We start from the raw sequence: 11457 nt of genomic DNA on the forward strand, positions 1-11457 counted from the left end.
TTTTCAACCTGACTAACTATGTAACTATGTAAAGCTGCAAACTTTAATGACAGATAGTGGAACTCAAGTCTCAAGTGGTAAGTATTGCAATGAAAAGTTCAATCTCTTGTGCGAGGCCTTCAAAGCTTTACTACAGTATGGCTTCAAGGGCCAGGGACCAGGGTTGATGCTTAAGGTCAAACCAAAGGTCCAATAGAGGAACCCCTGGAGAACTGTCTTTGCTTTGGTGGAATGTTCTCTTTTTGTAAACAGGTCAAGATGTCAAATGCCAACATTTAGTTTTTTTGGGTTTTTTTTTCTGCCGTCCTTTCATTAAAAAAAAAAAAACAGAATTTGTTTATAACTACCTAACCCCCCACTGCTTTTTGGTACTATAATTCATCTCGCATCTTGTCACCCTTTGGCCTGACTAGTCTACCAATAAACAGAATGGAGTCCGTCTTGTGGTCTTTGATCAGGAAGACATAGGGGTGGTCAGCGTAGAAGAGTTTTGGTGCTCTAAGCTCTTCCCTGGAGTAGATGTCCGCATCAAAAGGATTTCCATCGGTGTCCCACTCCAGGGCAGCTGCATGGAACAGGCTGGCCAGGTAGAGATCCTTCTTGCCAGAGATTTTGGAAAAGTCAGCCTTGGTTTTGTCAATGGCTTCGGTCAGACCAAGTTCACCCAGGTGTTTCTGGAATAAAAATAAACACGGTCTTCAAAGTGGACATGACTCAAAAAGTCAAGATCTGATATAGGGAACATCTAGAAATGATAAAGTGATTATAATTCACATACAAAAAAAAAAAAAACCAAACATGTCATACCTCCCTGCTCTGTGCAATTGTTTTGCACAGAGCAGCCCTGATCCCCCTCTTCTCAGCTTCCCCGCCGGTGTTCCTGGCACCATCCAAGCTGCTTGCTCTGGGTGCTCTCATGCATGCTTGCTCCCGAGTCGGCCTTGTGTGTCCATAGACACAGACTTCGGCCCAGCCCAGCCCCTGCTCCCTCCTCACTGATTGTGATTGACAGCAGCGGGAGCCAAAGGCTCCTTCTGCAGTGTCTGGGCCAATGAGGAGAGAGAGAGAGAGAGAGACAAGAGACACTCTGCTCTTGTGCACATCGCTTGATCAAGATTGGGCTCAGGTAAATTTAAGGGGAGCTGCATACTTTTTTTTTTTTTTATCTTAATGCACAGAATGAATTAAGGTAAAATAAAATTTTCAGCCTTTAGAACTACTTTAATTATTCCAAAAGCAGTATTCTAAAAAATATACATTTTGTCCTGAATTGATCCTGAAATAAAGCACTGTACTTCCTGGTATGTGATTGTGCATAGTCAGGGCTTTTTTTCAGCGGTAACGTGGGGGAACGCAGTTCCGGCACCTCCAACACTAACTGTATGTAATGGCAAGGGGTTCAAGGTCTATTTATGCTAGCTGCTGGGGGGAATCTATTGTTGCTGGAGGAGATCTACTTTTGCAGGGTGGGGAGGGGTATCTACTGTTGCTCAGGCGGTCTATTGTTGTTGGTGGGGGGGGTCTACTGTTGCTGGTGGTGGGTCCTATGTTACTGGGGGTCAGTTGTTGCTAGGGGAGGGGGTATTTTGTTGCGAGTGATACATTGTTGCTGGGGGAGGGTCTATTTTTGGTGGCTGCTGGAGAGTCTATTGGTGCTGGCTGCAGTAGATCTGGTATTGCTGCTAGGGATCTTTTGTTGCTGGGAGGGGGAGTATTTCGTTTCGGTGGTTCATTGTTGCTGAGGGGTCTATTGTTGCTGGCTGCATGTGATCTAATTTACTGTTTATCTTGTCATTATTAATGAACTCCATACATATTACTTAGTACCACAATTGTTACATGGTTCTGTATTCTCTGAAAGGGCTCTGAGGAAGAGGCGTATGCCTTGAAACGTGTCAGCCGTCATCCTAATAGGACAAGGGACATTCGTATGGACTACTCTCGATACTCAAGATTTTGAGTCCGATGTGATTGATTTATACCTTTGCTTGTGAGTAGCCATTTTTATGTTTTAACAATAAAGCCCATATTGAGGATAATGCGCTCGGTCGATGCGCCTTTCTTTGTGTTTCTTGTTTGCAGTATTGTTGGACTGCCCCAGTCCTTTTAGGCAGCAGGATCCTAGCCATCCAAGATGCCATTTTGAAAGTCCCGTGGACAGAGCAGTCAAGGAGTCGGCTTTTCTGAGCGCAGGAGATAGGTGGTTTTTGTTTTTGTTTGGAGCATTCTCTAAAAGGAGCAGTACTTAGGAGGTGGGTAGGGGGCGGAACCAAGGAATGGTGCACGAGGTGGGTAGGGGGCGGAGACAAGGGGTGACTCAGAAAGGGAAGTTCCTGCACATATTGTCTGAGAAAAAATGCCCTGTGCATAGTTATAGCTGTATATCTGCAATATGAGATCATCTAAGGCACTGCTGCCTCTGATGACTGTTCTAAAGAGATTTGGAGTGGTTCCTTTGCTTTCCTTTGTTGGCAGAGCTTCCACAGCTTCAAATTCTCTCAAAAAACAAGTGTATTCATTAGCAACACAAAGATGTCAACTGACTTCCCCAATATGCAGGGCATAATCTGTTGACTATACTTGCTCAAAAACGCTATTGGCACACTCAAGATGTTGACAACTTAAATCATTTAGGTTACACTTTTGGATAAAAAGGCAGAGTTGAATCAAGGTGATAAGAGATTGTTTTTATTATATAGATTGGTGGAGTTGAATGTTTGTCTTGAAGGATTAAAATTATGGAAATAACAGTTGTTATGGTAAACCAAATTAGTCCCATTGAACATGTAAAAGGTATTTTTTAAAGCATAGATTGTTGAATAGTGGAGTTGAAAACTTTAATTGTTGGGATAAACATGCAAGTGGTGGAAATTATTAGTTTGGCTGTTTAATTTACCCATTGTAAAAGTGGAGTTAAATAATTGGTAAGGGTACCTACATAATCCTATGGGCAAAGTGACTTATTAATGCAAGATATCTCAATGCATAGAATCATGGAGATAAAGTTCAGGTTCTACATATTAAACAAAGATGGTGGAAGGTTATAACTAAAATACTGCATGAATTCAGCATATCATAAAGTGTAAGACCCCGTTCAAACAGGGGCGACACGACTTGCTGGGGCGACCTGTGAAGTCGCGGTGCACAGCGTGCACCGCGACCTCGGCACGACTTGCACGGACTTCATATAATTGAAGTCAATGCAAGTCGCCTCCAGGTCGCCCCAAAGTAGTACAGGACCCTTTTTCTAAGTCGGAGCGACTTGTGTCGCTCCTATTAGAACGGGTCCTGTGCTAATCAATGGCAGGCGACCGACCGCGACTTGTCAGGCGACCAGGTCGCATGACAAGTCCTGCTAGTGTGAATGGGGTCTCAATGTATGTTTGATTTTACACCTGGGGCCAAATATTGAGTTTCAATTTCATTCAAGATATTCAGGTGGGGTTGAGTACATGAAAGAATGCATATGAAGAGTTGGATGGTACATATGGTTGGTTTAATTATAAGGTACAAATTAGATAAATCCTTGGGTTTAAAACATGTAATGTTAAAGCTAAATGTTTGGGTAAAATCTTGATGGAATTTAGAGCTGGACTTACCTGAAGGTCATGACTGACTTCTAGGCTGACTTTGGGCAGGGACACTGCAACTGCCTTCTTCTGCATCTTCCCAAGCCAGGTTTTGACCTGTTCTCTGGTCAGGAGTTTCTCCACTCTCTCCATGGGCTCCACATGGTAAGGCATTATGAAGACCATGCTGGACAACTTGTGGGCCAGGGGCATCTCCAGGATTTGAAGGCTGTGGGTCTCGTCCTCATAGTAATTGTACAGACCTAAAGCAAAATCACAAGAGATGGTAACCATAGGATATGTTTCATGCTGGTTGGACACATTAAAATTGCTTCAGGGACTATGTAATATATATTAACAAAATAGGTGAAATCCATGGTTATACCCTATCCATGGAAAAGAGAGCATGCTGTATAAAAGCTGCATTAGATTATGACCCCTAAACCAACCAGAGCCTATTTTAAGTATTAAAAAAAATATCCAAAAAGATTAAAAGAGTCTTAAAGCCAAACTCCAGCCATTACTTTTTTAATTTTGGAAAAAGTGAATGTGGGTTAGAATCCATCATCTATTAAGCCAGCCATAGATGTTTGAATCTCGGCTAGTTCAGCAGGAACTGGCGCAGATTCCAACCATGTATGGGGCAGGCTGAATGTACCCAAATTGATCGATTGATTAACTTGGGTACAACCAGCCTGCCAGATTTTACATGTGATGATTACTAGTGGCTTCCCCTGCCAGGAGAACACAATGGCTCCACGGGGGGGGGGGGGGGGGTGGAGATCCCCTGTCAATGCTGTCTGTTTTGATGGGGGAATCAACCTACAGTTGCAGGAAAGGAATTTGCTTTGTCTATGGCCGGCCTTATTGCTGTCTGTGTCTCCTTTATGTGTACTCCTTTTCTTATCTAAGTGACTCTACAGTGCAGTCCCATAAGATCTGAGCTTCTAAAGATTACCTTGCTATAAATAAAAAAATGGAACTGGGCTTAAGCTTCTGAGATCTTAAGTCTTACAAGGAATAATAATTGTTATTGAGGTTTCGCTCAAGTTGTCATCATGATTTTTAGTTTAACATACCTGTGCGGTGCATCATGGGTACAGCCACAGTGAAAGAGCGGGTCACCATGAAGCCACGGTTGTCAACCATCTTGTGGTGGAACTTCTCATCCCAGTGAGCTACAGAATAAAACAAGGCTTTAATTATCATGAACATTCTAAATAGAGAATTTCTTTAGACAAAGTTAGCCTATTTGCCTTAAATACTTACGCTTGAAGAACATGGCGTTGACAATGAGGGCTCCATCAGTCTTCCCCACATCACTGGTCACCTCAGGGAGCTTGCCATCGGTAGTCTGAGTGGCCCACTCATTGATGGACTTAAGGGCACTTCTCTTGTCTCTGAAATTAATCTTGGAGTGCTCGTAGTTGTAGTGCTTTTTGCTGTTCTTCACGAAGTCATCAGTGAAGCTGATGGAGCTTGGGCCGTAGAGACGGTTTCCAATTTTCCAGGTGACATTACGGGCAGTGGAATTGCTGACTTCGTTGAGGAGCTCGGCCAGGCCAGCATGGACAAGGTCATCACTCAGCTTGTCAACGCTAAGGACTGTCTTGGCCTGGGCAGCAGTGCTGGCTTTGCCGCCAAGGTTCACCAGACCGAGAGAAGAAGCCACCACAACTGGTGAGAGCAGTATGTTCTCTACATTTTTGTCCTTGGCCATGGTATGATAGAGGTTGAATGCCAGGTTAGCACTTCGGTCAGCAATGGTGCTGGCATGTTCGCTGATCTTCTTCTCTACAGGAACCTCTTTGACTACTTTCGTCGTGGCTTTCTTATCTACTGCCGCATCCACAGCGAGCAGGAGGCCAATAGCCAAGAATTTGATCATCCACATGGTGCTTTTAATTGTAGGAAGCAGTGATGCAACTCTGCAAAAGAAGAGAAGAACATTCAACTGGTAAGGACAATTGTGTTAGAATAAAATAGCTTTCACATATAACAACATGTTTTCCTTTCACCATTAAAATGTTGGAGGTCAGATGAGAATAAAATGAATCCATGAAAGCTTAAGCACAATGCAAGCACTTTGTCTTGCCTTGCTTTTTTTGTATGTTTTTTTTACTTGTGGATAATCCTTGGATTTATGCTTTTATAATTGTTTATTTTTAGGTTGTGATTAAAAGCAAAAAAATAAGTGCAGAACCCAAAAAAAAACTAAAAAATAAATAAAGTACAATAGCCAAAGATATAATTTTCCACATATCTAATAGTCCCAAATGCTAATCCAGTTAAAGCCAAAATTCCCATGTAAACAGTAAACATTTACATTTAAGCTTTGCTGCCAGTTTGTCTTGTTGTTATATTAATATATGTAATATATGTTCCTTTGGTGAAGACACACCCATTCTCTTCCCTGCCCTGGGGGCGGTCGTGAATATTAACCTGCAAACTGGGTTTAGAATGGAATTCGCCAACAATTTGTCACTGAGTTACAAAAAGAGCAACCATTCAAAACGAATGTTGGTCAAAGGCAACTGAAAAAAGGTAGTAATAAGAATCCTATTTTAATTTACTTGAATATTTTGCATTTAAACACACACCCCACTATTAGAAACACCAAATTAAATAAAGTACTTAATAGGCCATTGGTATTTACTGACGCTGCCCCACCCTGCATGTCAGCTAAATTAAATAGCCTGGGGCTATAGTTTCCCAGTGAGTAACTAAATCTAGCGTCTGAGTCACTCGATCTATGCTCTATGCCAACTTTTGCAATAAAAAAAGCCTATCCACAATTAATTTTAAGTCATAGACTTGGAATTTAGACGCAATGATCTTCATGCTTGAGACAGGACATGGCATGCAATGGCAATTGAAACACCAGTTTTTAATGGACTTGGAAGATGTTTCCCACTTTCAAAAAGGAACATCTACTCGCTCCCCCCCACCTTAAACACCCACCAACCAGCTATTCTGATGACAATGTCACCAACTCTGTGCATCCCATCTCACTTCCCCCATCTCAAGAGAAATACCCCCCCCATGCATCAACAAAAGGGGACATATGTACAAATCTTCTGCTTTTATCCTGCAAAACGAAAACTATTTCACCCTTTAAATGATTTTGGATAAGCTGCATGAACTATTTTCAAATGACCTTCATTTATGATTGACTACAGTTCTCCAAGCCCAGAGCAGCTTGGGATCACACCCAGTACTGAGAAAGAGATGAGAATGTGGATACGATATACCTTTATAGAGATTCTTAGTGAGGTCAACTTTTGCAATTTTCATTCTGAAAGAAACAGACAAATGAAGCAGATTCCCATAGAACACAATTGAGCACTAGCAGATGTAGAAGTACTGTTGTATGTCAATGAGACCATCCCATGGTTCTTAATGGCACTGCCCCTAGTGGGGGGATAAGATTAGTGCTGGCAGGCTTGGGGGGGGGGGCAGATTTGGGTGGGGATGCTGATGTGGCAAAGTCTGAATGCTCTCTATGTGTTTATCCATTTCTAGCCATAATGTATCCCAGCATTGTCCCGTCCGGCACAGCCCCTGATGTCTATGATGTCATGGAATATAAAAGAGAATAACAAAGGAAAGGGGTGTGTAGTACAACTCTGAACAATAGACAAAACATTAAGCAAAACCGCCATCTCCTGTCTGATTTTGTTAACCCTTTTTGTTTGTTGTTGCCTTCATCATCCTGTTTTCCTCTAAAAGCAAAGATAAAAATTCTTCGGCACACTATGGAGCATCCTCTAACAATCAAACCTCGCCATTCATTATTGCACCATCATTGCTGTTGGCACAGCTGTATTTGCTAAGCCCAAGGAATCCCAAGTATTGAATATTGGACGTATTCAGCAAGGTAATTAGTATTGATGATATGTTTAACGTAGTATTCCCAAGGGACCAATCTGGTAACGAAGATGAACTGGATGCCATGGATTAATGCACATTGTTTCTCTACTGCACTGCAGAGCTCATTACGTAATAAACCTTATCTAACCCTCCGCATTCATCTAAAGGAAAATTGTACAAGAAAGATGGCCATTCATACATTATGGATAGCCATACATCCATAATGTATTGCAGGAGGTTAGATAAGGTGCAGCTGTGCATGGTAGTCAATCAGCTTCAATTCAATTTTGACAAAGAAACCAGGAAGCTGATTGGTTTCCATGCAAAGCTGCACCAGATGTTGCACACTCCATATTTAGTAAATGAACCTCAATGAGTTCTGCAGTGCAGTAGAGAAACAATTAATACTCTTTAACTCGCTGAATAAACTATACACGTTACAAGAATCTGCCCAAACAATGTTTAGATTTACCAAAATTTTGTTAAATGAGGACCTAGCTAAACTATCTATTCAGGCTATATCCAATCAGGCAGGCTCTTGCACTACATAGTTGAAGGTAAATCCAAAGGAAATTGAATAAGAAAATTGTATAATGTATGGCCAGCTTTAAGGCCACTATACGTGTTACAAGAATTTGACTGTACAAATTCTACATTTACCAAAATTTTGTAATATGAGGATGAAGCTAAACTATCTATTAAATCTTTATCTAATCGGGCCGGCCCTTGCCCCACAAAGTTGAAGGTAAATCTAGAGGAAATTGAATAAGAACATTTTATAATGTGTGGCCAGTTTTAGAGTTACAAGAATCTGACTGAACAATTTTTAGATTTACCAAAATTTTGTAATATGAGGACCTAGCTAAACTATCTATTCAGTCTAAATCCAATCAGGCAGGCTCTTGCATTACACAGGTGCTGGTAGATCCAAAGGAAGTTGTACAATCATATCGTAATGGGTGAGGAGCTTAAGAGTCGGTTCACACTAATCCGACTCAAAGTTGCCCCGACTTCGGGCGACTAATGAAGTCGCCCGTGCAGCGCGACTTCAGCGCGGCTTGCAACGACTTCTCATAATAGAAGTCAATGCAGGTCGCTCCGACTTTGCCAAAAAATAGTGCAGGAACCTTTTTCTAAGTCGGAGCGACTTGAGTCGCTTTGATTAGAACGGTTCCATTGCACAGCATTGGAAGCTACTTGTCAGACGACCAAGTCGCCTGACAAGTCGGATTAGTGTGAACCGGCTCTTAGCTGGGATTTGTAGAACTACAAATCCCAGGAGGCATTAATGGAGCAGTAAAAGGAAATTCATGCTTTGATGTCTGTCATTGATAACACAAGGAGCTGGGTTGCCTTTCTATATATGCAATTTGCATTGTTAAGCATCCTACTTTCTGCAGGACAACTCATTCCTCTCCTCCTAATTTTGCAAATCATCCCACACTAAATTTGTTACGGCAATTTTTTAACAAGGTAAATCCCCAGCTCTTTCCTTTAATCCTCCCCATTTGTCCAGCTTGGAATTGGCATGAAATGCGATAACACACATGCATGGCCAACTTCTAACATTATACATACAACCATGCAAAGAGCAATGTGAGATCTCACTGATAGCTATCGTCACCACTGACCCATGCAGCGCATTTATTCCTAATTTGCAAATGCATTGCAGCAAATCTATGGAAGTATGCTGTGAAATTAGTACTGTATTTGTGCAATGGAAGCCAAGCATAAAGCAGCGATTATTCCGCATGAATTGAGCTGTGGATTCCAGTGTACAGATCTATGCTGTAGTCAGAGCCCCGTCTTCCCTCCCCAGTAAGGATGGATATAGGATAGGTGATATACCTCAATAGTGGAAGCTTTGGAGCTGTGCCTCTCCTGAGCTGTCTTCCTCTGTGCCTGCCTGCGTGTCTGTGTCCTGCTTATCCAACAGCCCAGCCTATATACCCTGCAGAGGAAAGTTCTGGAAGTTTGGAAAACTTTATTTAAATGAGGGACTTTGATACCCCCCTCCCTTCGCCCTCTGACGTCTCCAGCCTCCTCCTGTGATTCCAGCCCCTCAGCTTGCTTGAGACAACCCCTGACATTCCTTCCCTGACAATGGATACTTATATCTGGATTGTTATATGAGGGATGCAGAGAATGGGCCTCACAGCCCACAGATTACACGTTTAACAATAAATCGATTGCACAGATTTCTTTGGCCAACACAGCAGCCACGCCGTAAAAGATTTGCTCCAATAAAAATTGAAAATAAGAAAAAATCCTTTGTAAAAAAAATTCTTTAACATGCAAAATCTACTGTATGAACCTGACAAATTTCCTGTCCTAGGGTGACAACATTGCTTCTCCATAGATATAGTACAATGATTGTTGTCACCCTAGGACAGGAATGAGGTAGCTGAATTATTTTTTCTTTTTTCAGTCTTTGTTTTTCTGCCTGGTGATTTTTTTAGTAACACGCTTCCTGTCCTAGGGTGACAACATTGCTTCTCCATAGATACAGTACAGTGAGCGTTGTCACCCTAGGACAGGAAGTGTGTTACAAAAAAAAAACAACGGGTGGAATTAAAGAAAAAAGACTGAAAAAAGAAAACATAATTCAGCTACCACATCTATTAATTTAAGTGTATAGGATTTATATAGCGACAACAGTTTTCGCAGCGCTTTACAACATAAGGGCAGTAAGTACAATTACAATACAATTTAATACCTGAGTATTTAGAGGGCCCTGCTTTAGGGACTCATCAAGATGTACTTAAATGCAATTCTTGTATCCTCTGCAATACATTACAATTTGTTTTTGGGTTTACAGGCTGTTTTACACTTGCTTTGGACTGCGTTGCCCTCTGAAGAAGAAATATAAATTTGGATTGCTTGTCACTTGGATTTGACAGGCGGTGAAGAGGTGTTATATCACCCTGTAATGCAGCTCTACCAGGGGCAGACTGGCAACTTTCGGCCCAGGGGGCAAGTACAAACCAGAGGCCCATGGTGCAAGGACTCAGCCCCTCCTCCTCTTCCCATCCTCCTCCTGACCCCCATTCCAAGCTGAAGCCCTGCTCCAGATACTCTCCCCTTACCGACTGAATCTGGGTTCCCGACCAAGCCAGCAGGGGGCGGTTGGGGGGAGCTGGGAAAGGTCGGTCGGGGCTTGCCGGGGGAGAAGAGTCTCCAGTGGGGCATGGAACCGGCCTCTGCTCAGACACAGTTTCTACCATCCATGCTGGGGGAGAGAGGCCTGCGCTTTGTCCTTGTCTTCAACCCGCACTCAGTAGGTCAGTGGTGGGGACTTTTTACTTCTCTTCACCAGGAATCCTTTAGGCATGTCTGTGAAGGAAGCGGTGCAGCCTTGTTACGGAGCATCAGAACAGCCCAGGGGGCAATTGCCCCCCTGGCCCAGTCCTCCCCTGGGCTCTACTGTGTCACAATTTCAAGCAAGCACACAGTTACACTTACACAGCTTGTCCTCATTAAACTCAAAGGGCGAGTCTGACAGGTGGTACAGCCTGTCACACTCTGCATCCTTCATTAAAAATAATGCAAACCACCTTGTACAGCCCCACTCAATACACAGGTGTATTTTGCCAAATCAAGTGGCAGTCAGGGGAGAGAGTGGTAAAACCAGTGGTGTATTTTGGTTTTGTGCTGCCCTAGGCAAGACTAAAATTGGGCCCCCCCCCCCCATGTAAATTTGTCCCACTCCTTTTTTAACGGATGTGACACCCCCTAAAATGGAAGGACTACAAGTCCCAGCATGAACCCCTGACATCTCCCGAGGGGGGGGGGGGTGAGGGAGGGAGAGAGAGAGGGGTGAGGGAGAGAGAGGGGGGTGGGTGAGGGAGAGAGAGGGGGGTGGGTGAGGGAGGGGGAGAGAGAGGCAGGGATGAAAGAGAGGGGGGTGAGAGAGAGAGGGGGATAATAGAGGGGGGGGTGAGAGAGAGAGAGGGGGGTGAGAGAGAGTGGGTTGAGAGAGGGGGATGAGAGAGAGAGGGGGGATGAGAGCGGGGGGGTG

General features: G+C 43.2%; 1 protein-coding gene across 2 annotated transcripts; it reads right to left on the reverse strand.

Annotated features, from left to right (window-relative positions):
* Positions 1–151: 151 nt before the first annotated feature.
* Positions 152–9426, reverse strand: SERPINH1 (serpin family H member 1). Of its 2 annotated transcripts, XM_082244269.1 has the most exons (6): positions 9288–9372; positions 6821–6864; positions 4839–5497; positions 4649–4747; positions 3600–3832; positions 152–674 (listed from the first exon to the last, which is right to left on the reverse strand). In XM_082244269.1, the coding sequence occupies exons 3-6, from the start codon at positions 5461–5463 to the stop codon at positions 372–374; spliced, it is 1260 nt and encodes a 419-aa protein (XP_082100395.1). In that variant the 5' UTR covers positions 5464–5497; positions 6821–6864; positions 9288–9372; the 3' UTR covers positions 152–371. The 2 variants fall into 2 exon arrangements, with proteins under 2 accessions (XP_082100395.1, XP_082100394.1); XM_082244268.1 differs by lacking the exon at positions 6821–6864 and having other exon boundaries at positions 9288–9426.
* Positions 9427–11457: the final 2031 nt, after the last annotated feature.

Source organism: Pelophylax lessonae (genome assembly GCF_965119305.1).
Source record: "Pelophylax lessonae genome assembly, chromosome: 2".
In the NCBI taxonomy this organism is placed as follows: Eukaryota; Metazoa; Chordata; class Amphibia; order Anura; family Ranidae; genus Pelophylax; species Pelophylax lessonae.

Coding starts and splice junctions, on each gene's coding strand:
- SERPINH1 (XM_082244268.1), bottom strand. CDS start 5,463: ATGTGGATGATCAAATTCTTGGCTATTGGCCTCCTGCTCGCTGTGGAT. Junction 3,833..4,648: donor ACCCATGATGCACCGCACAG/GTATGTTAAACT, acceptor ATTTTGCTTTAG/GTCTGTACAATTACTATGAG. Junction 675..3,599: donor AAGTCAGTCATGACCTTCAG/GTAAGTCCAGCT, acceptor TTTTTATTCCAG/AAACACCTGGGTGAACTTGG.